The following is a 16,700-nucleotide window of genomic DNA, read 5'->3' as shown; positions in this document are numbered from 1 at the left end:
GATTAAGTGGTGTGAATGTTACTTGCCACTTCTCAGCTAAAGAGTTGGACAGTATCCAGCCTTGTTGTGTATGGACATGGATTGCTTCACTATCTGAGGAGTTGTGAATGATGCAGAACTGTGTAAAATCAGCAGTGAATATTCCCACTTCTGACCTTACAATGAATGAAAGGTCACTAATGAAGCAGCTGAAGCTGGCTGGGCCATGGACACTACACTGAACTCCTGCAGGGATATCCTGGAGCTGAGATGGCTGACCTCAAGCAACCACAATCATCATCCTACATGCCAGCTACGATTCAACAAAGTTACCCCCGATTCTCATTGGGTTCCTTGATGCCACACTGTCAAATGCAGTCTTGATAACAAGGGCTATCCTTGGAACTCAGCTCCTTTGTTCATGTTTGAACCAAGACGGTAAAAAGTCAGGAGTTGAGTGGCCTTAGCAGAATCCAAACTGAGCATCACTGAGCAGGTTATTGCTAAACAGGTTTTGCTTGATAGTACCGTTGGTGATGTCTTCCATCACTTTACTGATGATTGAGAGTGGACTGATGGAATGGTAATTAGCCCTTTTGTGTACAGGACATACCTAGGCAATTTTCTATGTTGTCTAGGAGATGCTAGTTTTGCTGCCCTTTGTAACAGCTCGGCTGGGTATGCTGCAAGTTCTGGAGTACAAGTCTTCAGCATTATTGCCAGAATGTCATCACAGCCATAGCTTTTGCAGTGTCGAGTGCATCAACCATTTCTAGATATCAGTCTAATTGGCTGAAGGATGGCATTTGTGATGCTGGGGAGCTCTGGAAGAGGCTGAGATGGTTTATCCACATTGCCCTACTGGCTGAAGATTGTTGCAAATGCTTCAACCTTATATTTTGCACTGGTGTGCTAGGATTTCCCATCATTGAGGATGAGGATAGTTATGGCGTCTCTTCATGACTAGATGTGGAAAGACTGCAGAGCTTAGATCTGAACTGCTTGTGGAGTCACTTAGCTCTGGTTATCATTTGCTGCTTATACTGTGTCATGGATTAGGCCAGATGACTCAAAATATTCTTAAGCAGGCAGCCAAGACCATAACTTTGCAATTTGTTTCAGTAAGTGTACAGTGAAAATTACCCAGATTAAGTTAGCCAGGTTGACTACCAGGTTTAAGGCAGACAAAAAAATTTATTCACAAAATTACACAATGAAACACGAAGAGCAGAATAAAGAACCCCTACAAAACTCAGTCTATCCAAACTAGACTTAAGTATGCTGTTCCAAAAATACGCAACAGTCCCAATAAACAAACCCCCTTTCAAACACAGTACAGAAATGGGTCAGATGCTTACAGGCTGAAGTTAGAAGGACAGAAGAGAGAGTTTCCACACAGCTCACTGTTGAACTCCCATCCAGTACTGGACTGAATTAAGCTGAGCGAGAGAGCTGACCACTCCCCTTTATACAAATCACTTCTAAAACCTCACTACTTTGGCCTGAAGTCTCATCTGTTTACATATAAACAAAAAGGCCTCTCCATACTCTTTAATCTCTGTACCAAAGTAGACTGATCGGAGGCCGGCCTGTTTTGAAAGAAAAGTCAAGGACGGAGTATCCTTGAGCCAAGGAACAGCTTTTAGGGAAAAAAAGGGACTAGCTTTGTGACACCTTCCCCTCCTCTTTCCCCACCCCCCCCCCCACCTTAAAAAAAACTATCAATACAAAAAGATGGCTTCATTTTTAACCCTTCAAAAACTCGGTTAGTAGTTAAAACACACATATACACTATACTAACTATAAACATTCAAACATGCTCAACCACAAGCAAATTCAGGCTGCAGTATACCCACCACCGAATGCCTCCATATCGTCAGTCAAGTCCACATCGGCAATCGCATTTTTGCAACCTGTCACATGTACAATTGTCAATTTGAATGGCTGCAACAACAAGCTCCATCTAAACAGTCTGGCATTTTTGTCCTTAACTTTTTCCACAAATGTCAAAGGGTTATGATCACTGTATGCGATTGTCTCAGATGCATTGCTGGTAATATAGACATTGAAATGTTGTAAGGTCAACACCAAGCTTAAAGTCTCTTTCTCGACTGTTGATTATTTCTGTTGATGAATGTTTGCCTTCCTGGAAAAATACCCGATGGGTTTTTCTATCCCTTTGTCATCCTCCTGCAGGAGTACTGCACTAACACCCACATTACTGGCATCAATGGCCAACTTGAAAGGCTTCGTCTAATCCAGTGTGGCTATTACTGGGGCAGTAGTTAACACAGCTTTTAGGCTGTTCACTAAAACTTTTGCCCTTTTTTAACAATTCAGTGAGTTGTTTGGCATAAACTTTAGGTAAAAGTCACTCAAACCCAGGAACCGCAGTACTGCTTAATTCGTTGATGGTTGGTGTGGGAAATTCCCCACTTACTTTTGTTTTTGCATCTTGTGGGGCCATTTGTCCATGTCCAATAACATGACTCAGGGTGGTGATTTGTGTTTTGGCAAATTCATTTTTAGCTCAGTTTACCACCAAGCCTGCCTTCCGAAGTCGATCGAACAAGTCCAATTAATGCTCTAAATGTTCCTTCCATGAGTGACTAAAAATCACCAGGTCATCTATGTGCACCACACAGTTGGGTAATCCGGCATTGACCTTATTAGTCTGTCTCTGAAATGTGGCTGGAGTGTTTTTCATACCAAATGGCATGACTTTGAACTGATATAAGGGGTAAAAACAATGACTGCAGATGCGCTTTTGCCCAAAACGTCGATTTTGCTGCTCCTTGGATGCTGCCTGAACTGCTGTGCTCTTCCAGCACCACTAATCCAGAATTTGAACTGATATAGTCAATTTGCCTTTGTTCTCTCTGACAGAGGTACTTGCCAGTAGCCTCTGAGCAAGTCCAACTTAGAAATGTAAGTTGCTAGTCCCACTTTTTCAACAGAGCCCTCCAACCGTGGAATTGGATATGCATCACTCTTTGTAACGGTGTTGACTTTGTGATAGTCCACGCATAACCGTTGAGTACTACCTGGGCTTTGGCACCATGACTATGGGTGAGCTCCAGTCACTGTAACTCACTTTGCTTATGCCATCTTGGAGCATCCACTCTATCTCCTTATGAACCTGTGCCAACTTTAGAGGGTTATGCCTGTAAGGATGTTGCTTAATGGGAACAGCATCTCCTATATCTGCATCATGCACAATTAGGTTAGTACTTCCCAGCTTATTTTCGCATATCTCCCCATGTGATAATTATAACTCTTTCAGGTCATTTCGATTTTCTTGTGGAAGGTACCTCAATAATTTATCCCAATTTTTGACAACTTCCTCAATGTTCAATTTGATTTGAGGAATGTCCAATTCAGAATCCTTTGAACTTGGTTCTTCCTTCTGTGCTGTGATAATTAACATCGTCTCCTCTTGCTTTCCTTCCTTATCAAAATACTTTTTAGCATATTCACATGAGATTCCTTCCAGTCTGGAGTCCTTATCAAGTAGTTCATCTCATTCAATTTCCTCTTGATTTGATAAGGTCCACTAAACTTTCTTTTAAAGGTTCACCAATACCTTATCCCCAGTTGCAAAATTGTGATTTTTAAAAAAATCCTCTTCCTGTTTCATTGTATGCTGTGATACTTCTAAATGCTGTCTAGCCAACTCTTCAGCTCTGTTTAGTTGTTCTGTAAAATTTGACACATAGTCCAAATGGGTAGTCTCTGAATTCTGACACATTAATTTCTCCTTAATCAGTTTTAACGGTCCTCTTACTTCATGCCCAAAAAATAATTCAAACGGACTGAATTTAGTCGATTCCTTCGGTGCATCTCTGATCACAAGATTGCAAAACGGAACTCCGTTGTCCCAATCATCTGGATAATCCTAACCATTATCCCGCAACATGGTCTTCAGTGTTTGATGCCATCTCTCTAGCGTTCCCTGTGATTCCGGATAGTACACTGTAGATTTGAATTGTTTATTCCAAGTTATCCATAACCTCTTTGAATAGTTTAGATCTGATGTTTGATCCTTGATCTGACTGGATCACTATTGGCAGTCCATATCTAGTTTTAAAAAATGTAAGTGATTCTACTATAACCCTTTTTGCTGTGATGTTGCGTATAGGGATTGCATCTGGAAATCTAGTCAACACATCCATTATTGTTAATAAATACTTATTCGCAATTTTTGTATGAGGAATGGGACCTACGCAATCAATCAAGAACTTGTGTGAAAGGTTCCTCAGATAGAGTCATAGAGATGTACAGCATGGAAACAGACCCTTTGATCCAACCTGTCCATGCCGACCAGATATCCCAACCGAATCTAATCCCACCTGCCAGCACCCGGCCCATATCCCTCCAACCCCTTCCTATTCATATACCCATCCAAATGCCTCTTAAATGTTGCAATTGTACCAGCCTCCACTACTTTCTCTGGCAGCTCATTCCATACACATATCACCCTCTGTGTGAAAAAGTTGCCCCTTATGTCTCTTTTATATCTTTCCCCGCTCACCCTAAACCTATGCCCTCTAGTTCTGGACTCCCCGACTCCAGGGAAAAGACATATCCATGCCCCTCATAATTTTGTAAACCTCTATAAGATCAGCCCTCACCCTCCGATGCTTCAGGGAAAACAGCCCCAGCCTGTTCAGCCTCTCCTTATAGCTCAGATCCTCCAATCCTGGCAACATCCTTGTAAATCTTTTCTGAACCCTTTCAAGTTTCACAACATCTTTCCGATAGGGAGGAGACCAGAATTGCACGCAATATTCCGACAGTGGCCTAACTAATGTCCTGTACAGCCGCAAAATCACTTCCCAACTCCTGTACTCTATACTCTGACCAATTAAAGAAAGCATACCAAATGCATTCTTCACTATCCTATTGACCTGCGACTCCACTTTCAAGGAGCTATGAACCTGCACTCCAAGGTCTCTTTGTTCTGCAACACTCCCTACCATCAAGTGTATAAATCCTGCTAAGATTTGCTTTCCCAAAATGCAACACCTCGCATTTATCTGAATTAAACTCCATCTGCCACTTCTCAGCCCATTGCCCCATCTGGTCAAGATCCTGTTGTAATCTGAAGTAACTTTCTTCGCTGTCCACTACACCTCCAATTTTGTTGTCATCAGCAAACTTACTCACGTACTTCTTACGCTTGCATCCAAATCATTTATGCAAATGATAAAAAGTAGAGGACCCAGCACTGATCACTCCACTGGTCACAGGCCCTCAGTCTGAGAAACAACGCTCCACCACCACCTTCTGTCTTCTACCTTTGAGCCAGTTCTGTAACCAAATGGCTAGTTCTCCCTGTATTCCGTGAGATTTAACCTTGCTAATCAGTCTCCCATGGGGAACCTTGTCGAACGCCTTACCGAAGCCCGTATAGATCATATCTACCGCTCTGCCCTCATCAATCCTCTTTGCTACTTCTTCAAAAAACTCAATCAAGTTTGTGAAATATGATTAATGCTGGAATAGGTCTTAAAGGTGCAGGTTTTATTACTGCCTGTGCTTTTCCGATTAGCTGACATGTCTGTCAAAATTCAACTACGTCCTTGTGTAGTGCAGGCCAGTAAAAATGTCTTTGTATTTTAGCCTGTATTTTACTCACCCGTAAATCACCTCCAAATGGTAGCTCTTGCGCCACTCTCAGCACCTCCTTTCTATACCCTACTGGTAAAACAATTTGATGAATATCTGCCCATTTCTCATCTGCTTGAATGTGTTTTGGTCTCCATTTTCTCATTAAGGAATCATTTGTTAAGTAGTAACAAAGAAATGTGTTCACTTTCCTTCTCTTTTGATCCCTTCTGTTTCAACTTGTGCCTCTGATCTTGTGACCACACAATCAGGGAAAATTCCTGGGAAAACATTCTTCCTGTCTTCAGTTGCCTGCGTTTCCCCTGGCTTTTCAACTAAAGTAAACAGCACGCCTATCTGTTAATCAGCTATACCATTTACGAGGACAAACTGTATTCCTGAATCTGAGAGTTTGTCAAGTACTCCTACCAGAAATTCTCCACTCTTCTCTGGACTCTCTAACCTCACTTTACATAATTGAGCGCTTTTTGTCTCACCATGAATCCCTGTTACCAGTACCTTTTCTGGCAATTGTCCCTCAGGAGTACATATCTCCTCTGTTCAACATTACTGGCTGAGAGGATCCTGTGTCCTCTAATATTGTAACCTCCTTACCTAATGCTCCTGGCTGATATGAATAAACTTTATCCTTCCATGTATATTTTTTAAGCAGATCTGGCACCACCTCCTTAATCAACCTCTGATCACCTTGTACATTCTGAGGCAGTTGTCTAACTCCCTTTGTGCTTTTTGTTACTAGTCCAATAAAACGTCCAGGCCTGTCTGGTTTTCCTACATCTGGCTTTCTCCTAGCCCACCAACACTGATTTTGTGTGGCCCATTTAATTACCATGAAAACACCAGAGCTTTTTAACTTCTTTGTCCCCCTCAAGGGTTTCTTTTTTATCCTGTGGTAAGTTATCTTTATGATCTTCATTGAGATTTACCTTTCCCTTTGCCCCAATCTATCCCTCATTGACTGAAATTGATTCTGGAAGCCAAGTCAAGTTTTATGAACCAGCTCAAAATCATCAGCCACTTAAGCTGCTAACTTTGCTGCTTTAACTTTCTGCTCTATATTCGTGTTCGCACAACTTCCTCGCTAAGGTTACCTTCAGCCTTTATCTCCAACCTTTTAAGCTACTTTTTTTTGTCAGTTTTTGAAGTTAAAAAGCTCCCTGTTTTTCTTTCTCTGCTCTGTCTTTATCCCTCTCTTCTGCTTCTCTCTCTTTTTATTTCTGTTCTACTGCTCTTTTTACCTCTCTTCTGCTTTTAACCATAATCCAAACTGTTTCATTTCTGCTGCCCTTTCCTTGTCTCTCGTCTCTAACTCAAGCTGCTTCCTTTGCAATTGAATTCTTGCCATCTCTGTAGATTTTGTTGGTTTCTCCAGCACATTTAAATGCTGAGCTACTGCTGTAATTATCTCTCCTTTCCTCACAGAAGCAGGCAGTTCCAATTCCAGCTTCCCTGCTAGTTCCTGCAGCCTGGTTTTATTCATTTTTTGCAAAACTTCCAAAGTCACCGCATCCACATAAAGAAAACTTTTGGCGACTGAAAGAGCCATTCCTGTCCCAAGCTCTGTCTACCCAACCAAACTAACATCTGAAATAAAGCATCTACCATTCGCTGTTTTAAATCCCACAGAGCCCCCAAACTGTTATGGATTAGGCCAGACCACTCAAAACATCCTTATGCCGGCAGCCCAGACCATAACTTTTCAATTTGTTTCGTTAAGTATACCTGGATTAAATTAGCGAGGTTGACTACCAGGTTTAAAATGGACAAAAAATTTATTCACAAAATTACACAATGAAACACGAAGAACAGAATAAAGAACCCCGACAGAACTCAGTCTATCCAAAATAGACTTAAGTATGCTGTTCCGAATATACACAGCACTCCCAATAAAAAAATCCCCTTTAAAACACAGTACAGAAATGGGTCAGATGCTTACAGGCTAAAGTTAGAATGGCAGAAGAGGGAGTTTCCACACAGCTCACGGTTGAATTCCCAACTCGTACTGGACTGAATTAAACTGCTCAGCTCACCGAGAGAGCTGACCACTCCCCTTTCATTATACAGATCACTTCTAAAACATGACTACTTTAGCCTAAAGTCTCATCTGTTTACATAGAAACAAAAAGGCCTCTCCATACTCTTTAATCTCTGTACCAAGCCAGTCTGACTGAGTTCGGCCTGGTTTATTACCCCTCTGAAGAAAATCAAGGGCAGAGTATCCTTGAGCCAAGGAACAGCTTTTAGCAAAAAAGGACTAGCTTTGTGACAACTGTTTGGCATATTAGTAGTCCTATTTTGTGATTTCCTGAGGTTCACACCTCACTATTAGAAATGCCTTGCGCTGCTCCTGGTATACAATTCTGCAGTCTTCAAAGGACCAGGTCAATTCCCCTGGCTTGGTGGTTGCAGTAGAGTTGGGGATATGCCAAGCCATGAGATTGCAGATTGTGTTTGAGTGCGATTCTGCCACTTTTGATGGCCCATATTGCCTCATGGATGCCCAGTTTTAAGTTGCTCGATCTGTTTGAAATCTAGGTGAAAATGAGCACTGCAAATGCTGGAGATCAGAATCAAAAAGTGTGGTGTTGGAAAAGCACAGCTGGTCAGGCAGCATCTGAGCAGTAGGAGACTGGACATTTTGGGCATAAGCCCTTCATTAGGAATGTGGGGAGGGCCCAAAGGGGCTGAGAGATAAATAAGAAGGGGATCAGGTGGGGGTGGGGTGGGTGGGAAGGTCACTAGAAAGGCGATAGTTGGATGCATGTGGGAGGTGATGGTGATAAGGTGGATCGGATAGGTGGGAAGGAAGATGGACAGGTGGGAGAGGTTCATGATGGTGGTGCCAGGTTGGAGGGTTGGATCTAGGATTAGGTGGAGGGATGGCAGATGAGGAAACTGGTGAAATCAACATTGATGCCATGTACTTGGAAGGTCCCTAGGTGAAAGATGAGGCATTCTTCCTCCAGGCATCAGGTGATTGGGATTTGGCGGTGGAGGAAGCCCAGGACTTGCATGTTCTTGGCAGATTGGGAAGAGGATATGAAGCTGTCGACCACAGTGGGGTGGGGTTGTTTGGTGTGTGTGTCCCTGAAATGTTCCACAAGTTGGCTTCCTGTCTCCCAATATAGAGGAGACCATGTCGAGAGCAACAGACACAGTAGATAAGATATTTGGATGTACAGGAAAACCTCTGCCAGATGTGGAAGGATCCTCTGGGCCCTTGGATGGAGTTGAGGGGGGAGGTGTCGGCGCAGGTTTTACACCTCCTACGGTGGTAAGGCAAAGGTGGAGGGTGGATTGGTTGGGCGGGGGGGGGGGGGGGGGGTGGACCTAACAAGGGCGTCGCAGAGGGAATGGTCTCTGCAGAATGCTGGTTAGAGATGGGGAGGGAGATATATATCTGGTGGTGGAAATGGTGGAAGATGACGCGTTGTATCCAGCGATTGGTGAGGTGGAATGTGAGGACCAGGAGGCGTTCTGTCCGTGTTGCATTCAAGTGCAGAGGTGCAGAAAGTGGAGGAGATGTGTTGGAGCTTATCCTCGTTAACACAGAAATTTGCCACACATCACGTAAGTATTATCAGTGTGAAGGCAGGCGTTTGTCTCCAACAAGGATTGTGCAGCGGTCACTATTACTGATACTGTCATGGACATATGTGAGAGGCAGATTGGTGAGGATGAAATCAAGCATGCTTTTCCTCTTGTTAGTTATTTTATCATTTGCTGCAGACCCAATTTAACAGCAATATCCTTTTCGACCTGACCAGTTCAATCAATAACACTGCTAACCAGCCATTCTTGGTGATGAACACTGAACTCTCCTGAGTACGTTTTGCACTCTTGCCATCCTCAGTGCTTCCTCCAAGTGTTGTTTAATATGGAGGAGTACAAAGTCATCAGTCAAGATAGAATGCTAAATGGTAATCAGCAGGAGGTTTCCTTGCCAGTATTTGACTTGATGCCATGAAGCATCATGGCGTCCAGAGTCAATGTTGAGAACACCCAGGGCAAACCCCCACTGACTGTTTTTACATGGTGCTGCCACACCTGCTGAGCTGTCCTACTGCGGGTACAGGACATATACAGGAATGGTTATGATGATGTATGGGAAGTTCTCTGTAAGGTATGATTCCATGAGTATGATGATGTCAGGCCATTGCTTGACTAGTCTTTGAGACGGCTATCCCAATTTTGGCACTAGCCCCCAGATATTGGTAAGGAGAGATTTGCAGATTTAATGGAGCTGGATATTTTGAAATAGGATTAAAACATAGACATTTACGTACACTAGATAAAAACAATACTGTCGCAATCAGTGTAGGGGACGTACAGTATTCCAACATTATCATTCTTGGCAAGTATTCCTCAGGTTTTACATCACTGATGATAAATCATTATGTTCATATTGATTTCACTGTGACCTGAAATTTTTTTTTACAATAAAGAGCTGCATGGCTATTAAGCCTAATTCTACTTAAATTGGCTTTCAGCAATCGATATTTTGTGCAGACTGACCTAATAGGGGAAATGTACTTCATGCTAGATTTCTTAATTTTTAAGGTTCCAACTTCTTCGAATGCAGTAAAAGCAAAGCGAGATATTGATTATACCTCTGAGAGTGAAACTGAGAGCTGTAAAGAAAATTGCAAAAAAGAAACCAGACGAACAAAGACTGAAACCTCCAAACAGCGAAGTGCCAGACAGATGAAAAACAAAAAATCTGACAGGTATATATTTTTAAAATTTATTTTCCACAGATAAGTGCAACTTGTAAATGGTGTTCTGTGAGCCTTCTGGCTGCACCCTTCTAGGTGGTAGGCTCTGGATTTGGAAAATCTTGGCAAGTTAACCTTAGCTGTTTACCTCAGTGCATTTGCTAGGTGGTAAACATTGCAGCCATATTATGATGGTTATGGAGGCAGTGATGGAGGTGGGTGCAAATCAATTGGGCATTCTTGTCCTTAAGTATTATTAGATCTGCACTCTTCCAGTAAAATAGAGAATGATTCATCACACCTTGACTTCTTCCTTTTTGGTGGTGGAATTGATTTTTGAAGTCAGGCTCTGAGTCAGTCACTGCAGAATATCCGAACTCTGACTTGTAGCTACAGTATTGTTTTGCCTAGTTAAGTTTCTAGTCAGTGGTGACCCCATTCCCCCTGCAACCTGGGATGTTCATGATGAAGGATTTGACGTTGATAATGCTTTGTTTGTACTCTCTCGTTGGATCACCAGTTATGAACCCAAATCTGAAGGAGGTTCAGATTTCTTTGGATGCAGGCATAGACTGAATCATTATCTGAAACACTGTGAATAGGTCTCAATACAATGCAATCAGTAAAAATCTTTATCTCTGATTCAATGATGAAAGAAAGACCATTATGAAGTAGCTGAAGAAGTTTGGGCCTTGGATGTCATTTTGAGGAACTCCTGCACCTATGATCTGGGCTGAGATGATGGGCAATAAAACCTATTTGACTTTATGCTAAGTTTGACCCCATCCAATGTAAAGTTTTCCTCCAATTTGAACTGACTTCGACTTGATAAAGATTCCTTGATGCTACACTCGGTCAAAGTTTGCTTTGATGGCAGTAACTCTCATCTTCCTTCAACAATTCAGCTCTGTTGGCCATGTTTGCATCAAAGTTGTATTTGGGACTGAGTGTAAAAATGCTGGTAGAATCCAAATTGAGTTTCTGAGCACAGGTTATCTTGAGTAAATGCCACTCGATCACACTGTTGATAGCACTTCTCATCACTTTGATGATTGAGTATGCTGTTGAAATGGTTATTGGTCAGATTGAACTTGTCCTGTGTTTTTGTTTCTGAGCGAGGTACCTTAAAGTATTTTTCCACTTTATCTGCTAAGGTGCCTGTGTTATAGTTGTACTCAAACAGTTTGATTGTAGATGTGACTATTCTGGAACACTATAGCAGGGATATTGCCAGGACCTGTATCCCTTGACTTATCCAATGGGCTCAGTCATTTCTTAATATCATATGGAGTGAATTGAATTGTTTGAAGATTAAGCCCTTTGAAGAAGAGAACAACATGTATAATTGCTAAATTAGTTATTGGCATGAAAATAGGAATGTATGGTTTGAGGAAACTATAACGAGTCTGCAAAGAAATATAGATAGATTAAGTGAGTGGGCAAGTTATTTGGCAGATGGAGTATAATGTGGGAAAATGTGAGTTTGTCGACTTCAGCAGGAGTAATAGAAAAGTAGCATATTCTTCAAAAGTGGCAGATTTCAGAACCACTGTAGTAATTGTAGTACAGTGGGACCTGAGTGTCCTGCTGCAATAACACAAAAGGTTAATATGCTGGCACGACAAATAATTAGGAAGACACGTTGAGTGTTGTTTATTGCGAAGCTCATGGAAAGATGTTATCCAAAGTTGTATAAATGGGATCACATCTGGAAGACTATGTACAGATTTGATTTCCTTTATTTGAGAAAGGAATTAATTGTGTTTAGATGCAATTCGGACAATGTTTTCTCAATTGATTCCTGGTATGAGGGTGATACTTTGAGGAGAGTTTGGATAGGTCATATCCATTACAGTTTAAAAGAAGAGGTGATCTGATTAAAACATTAAAAATCTCAAGAGGTCTTGATAGGGTGGATGCTCAAAGCATGTCTTTTTTTAATTTATATTTTTATTGAAAAAACTTTTACTCTTTTACAAAAACAAATTATAAAAATACAAAGATACAGAAAAATAGGATAATACAACATTATTATATTACAATAATACTAACAATAACCTACTTACTACTCTACAGGGTACAATTGTCTCATACTTACTTAACTCAAGCTAAATTAAAATCAAATTGAATGAAGTAAAATTAAATTAAATTACATTACATTACATTCCTCCATTCACCACGCATCCACTGAAGCTCCCATCTATTGGAGCAATAGTTATATTATTATATCCGATTTACTAAGCCCCCCCCCGCCACCCCCTCTCCAGGTCCCCAGACCGCCAAACCCAGGCCCTACGGCTGTATACAGGCCAAAATCAGTCTCACCGATAGATCCTCAACTGTGTAATTTAGAAAGGGTCACCACGTCTTATAAAATTGCTCTGTTCTGTGGTACACCGTATTTGTAAGATAGTCTTGGGGGATGTGCTCCATCACGAGTCTGTGCCACGCGGTAAGCCCAGGGGGCTTCTCTGAGATCCAGTTCATTGGAATATTCTTCCTTGCACAGTGTATAAGAATGTTAAATAACCTCTTTCCGTGTTCACCCAGAGAGGGCAGACTCAGCAGTCCCAAAAGAAGGGATACTGGGTCTGCCTTAACTTCAATTTCCAGATCTTCTCCAGCTTATTCATTATGGCATGCTAGTATCCACGAATCTTGAAACAGGACGAAAAGCAATGTGGAAGAGTGCCAATGCTAATTTTACATTTGGGACATCCTGGAGAAGATCCTCTCTTAAACTTTGCTAACCTCTCTGGTGCCATATGGGCCCTGTGAAGGATCTTCAATTCCATAGCTTGTGCTTTATTTCATATTGAGAATTTCTTCACATTCTCTCATATATCCTCCCATATTGCCAATGAAATTTCTTCTTCTCGCTCCTGAGTGCAGATCCCATGAAGTCTCTACATAATGCCCAAGGCACTCCCTCTCTAAGTGATATATGGTACTGATTGAAAGAGCGTCCCCACATTGGAGCACTCTTCTCTCTATGTCTGACTTATAAAACTGAACCAAGAGTGTGGTCTTCCTCTCTATATAATTCCTAACCTGAAAGTATCGGAAGAAGTCCCAAATAGGTATCCCTAATTTCTGCCTTAATTGGTTAAAAGAAAACAAGACCTCTCCCATAAATGGGAGATTCCCTTACCCTCCAATGCTTTGAAGCCAGACTCCATTGAGTCTGACCTAAATCCTGGGGCTTCCACTAATGGAGTGAACGGCAAGGTCTTAAGCAAATTGCCCTCACCCTACCACATTATTCTCCATTCTTTCAGAGTATTTAAGATAATTGGGCTCTCACAATGCTGAGCCACGGTTCTCATCTTGTCCATAAACAGTAAGTTAAGACACCCTGCCAAATCGACCTCGAGTCCTTACTCACCCAGTCACCCACATAGGACAACAGGGCGCCTATTTTGTATCTCTTCAGATCTGGGAGATCCATTCCTCCATACCCTGCAGGAGTTGCAACTTAGTAAATTTAATTAGGGTGCGCCTGTAGCACCAAATAGAGGATCCAAGCCAGCCCGTAAACCTCCGCAGCACCTGCTGGGTAGCAACAACGGGGAGCATCCTCATAGGATATAATCGCCAAGGAAGAACATTCATTTTAGTCAGAGCTATACGACCTACCCTTGATATTGATAGTCCCTCCCACCACTGTAAGTCCTGTTTTATCCTATCAAATAATTGCACAAAGTTAGCTCTGTACAGCTGATGGAAGACTTGGGAAATAAAACTTCCCAGGCGGAGGAAATGTTTTAATGACCAACAAAAAGGAAACAGCATTCCATCCTCCAGCTCAGGCACTTCCACCATACCTCCCACAGGCATGACTTCCGGTTTTGTAAAATTTATCCTGTATCCCGAAAAGCTGCCAAAAAATTTCATTATTTGTGTTAGCCAGGGGACGGACATTTCCAGGTTAGCCAGAAAGAGAAGGACATCATCTGCATAAAGAGTAATTTTGTGTTCCTCAATTCCAACCTTTGGTGTCACTATTTCAAGGTCCTTCCGGATGGCCTCCGCCAATGGCTCAATTATCAAGGTAAACAGAGAGATGAGAGAGGACACCCCTGTTGGCTACCTCTCCCTATACTAATATTATCCGATTTGAAACCATTGGTGATAACCACTGCCTTAGAGTCACTATATAGCACTGCCACCCATCTAGCGAAGGTCCTCCCACCCCGCCCCCCCCCCCCCCCCCCCCCCGACCAAAATGGTCGAGAACACCAAAGAGACTTGACCACTCCACCTGATCAAACGCCTTTTCCGCATCCAGGGAGACCATCTTGCCTGGAATCAATCTCTGCTGACATACTTGCACTATATTCAATACCCTCCTGACATTACTGGAAGAGCTATAACCCTTGATAAAACCCTCTGGTCTTATTTTATAATAACGGGCAGTACCTTTTCCAACCTCAGGCCCAGCATCTTTGATAAAGTTTTGACGTCTACATTTAATGACAAGATAGGTCTATCCTTGTGGTCTTTCCCTTTTAAATAAGGGAGATATTGGCCTCCCTAAGGGAGGTTGGGAGGCAGTCCTGGCTGTACGAGTGATTATACATGCCCAGAAGTGGCTCAGCCAACATGTGTATAAACTCCTTGATATAATCATTTGGGAACTCATCTGGGCCAGGTTCTTTGCCACTCTGGAGCTGCCTTACTGTCTCTTGCACCTCTTGTATCATCAGGGTGCATTTAAAAGGGAGGCCTACTCTGCGTTTTTTAAAAAGGTTACCATTCTTGCTACTCCATCCTCACAGTCCACTGACCACTATAACTGCATAGAATTCCAAAAGTCTGGCATTAATCTTTTTCAGCTCAACAGCCGTAACCCGCTGTAACTTAACCACAGATGGTCTGTTATGATATGCCAACTCAGCCTCTTTCAGCCGGGCTTCAAGCATCTGCTGCTGCTCCCCTCTTTGCCGTTTTCTAGTTATTGAATATGAGATAATCAGACCCCTTAAATACATCTTGGTGGTCTCCAAAGCACCAGTGGATTACTGGTCATACTCCGATTGATGTCCCAGAAGGCCCCGAATCCTCTTGTAATGTACTCTACAAAGTTGCCATCCTTCACAGAAACTGATCCATGCGCCAGTGCCATGTGTCTGTTCCACTACCCATGTCTTAACATCCAAGTACACCACCGAATGGTCTGAAATAGTTATGTTCCCAATCCTGCAGGCCAGCACAGAGTCCAAACAAACTGACGAAATAAAGAACATATTGATTCTCGTATGGCATTTGTGCAGGTTGGAGTAAAAGGTAAAATCTGTCCCATTAGGGTGAGGACACCTCCACACATCCACACATCCATGAGCCCCAACTCCCTATACAAGTCCACGAGCTATTTAGATTGCAAGTGTGTACCTGACAGACCCCTTGGCATCCTGCCTACCCCACAGATCATGAAATGACTAATGTCTATAATCCTATTATCGTACAGTGCACCTCAAGGGCCATTAATTTAGAGACTGCATCAACTAAAAATTTGAGAGGGTTTGCTGAGGGACAATAAACGTTTAGGATGCCTTACTCTTCTCCGTGTATCAGAGCCTTGAGAAGAATGAACCGCCCGCACTCCTCCTTGATTTGATCTATCATCTGAAATAGGAGACTCCTTCCTACCAGTATGGCCACTCCTCTGCTTTTAGAGTTGAAAGAGGAGAAGAATACCCTATTATGTCCCCCTGCTGTAACTTCAAATGCTCTCTCTCAGTTAAGTGTGTCTCTTGCAGCAGAGTGATGTCAACCCATTCCTTCTTAAGGTTTGAAAGCACCTTCTTTCTTTTAATGGGGGGAATGGATCCCTCTTACATTCCAGGTGCATCATCTGAACAGATTGCTAGCCATGACTGCACATTGCAGCCAGCAGTCTCCCCGAGAGGAAGAAGTCCATTCAATGTGTGGTGAGTGGAATAGACACAAACTTTATAAAATCTAAAAACTATCCCTACAAACACTACTAAAAGTAACAAACTAACCACTACTCTTAACTTGAACAAATAAACATATTAACCCAAATCACTAGCGATCTCCCCCACGTCCATAGTGGGCATTCACTCCAAACCTTAGAGCCATCCTGATTCCTTCCAGCTAATGCTGTGTCCCAAACCCAGGCAATGCACAGATAGAAAAAAACATGTTATTTACGCTTATGGAAGTTAACAATGGATGCCCTTTTTCCCCCCCACCTACCTCAACCCTATACAGGGGAACCTCGATTATTCGAACGTGATGGGCGGGCAATATTTCGTTCGGATAATCGACTATTTGGTTAATCTGGAGCTCAGAGTTTTTAAAGTCTGCTGCCCATTCAGAAGACTGCAGCGCGAGAGCCATTTGCCCTCTCCCAAC

The 16,700-nt window shown here is 42.4% G+C and overlaps 1 protein-coding gene across 1 annotated transcript in view; it reads left to right on the top strand.

Moving 5' to 3' along the window:
- lrrcc1 (leucine rich repeat and coiled-coil centrosomal protein 1) overlaps positions 1 to 16,700 on the top strand; it is a 179,201-nt gene that overhangs the window by 65,234 nt on the left and 97,267 nt on the right. Inside the window, exon 8 of the mRNA XM_072570311.1 lies at positions 10,168 to 10,334. Coding sequence (XP_072426412.1) covers positions 10,168 to 10,334 — 167 coding nt within the window. The remainder of the gene's footprint in view (positions 1 to 10,167; positions 10,335 to 16,700) is intronic.

The sequence above is a fragment of the Chiloscyllium punctatum genome, chromosome 5 (assembly GCF_047496795.1).
Source record: "Chiloscyllium punctatum isolate Juve2018m chromosome 5, sChiPun1.3, whole genome shotgun sequence".
NCBI lineage: Eukaryota > Metazoa > Chordata > Chondrichthyes > Orectolobiformes > Hemiscylliidae > Chiloscyllium > Chiloscyllium punctatum.
This window is presented reverse-complemented; position numbering and strand designations above follow the sequence as displayed.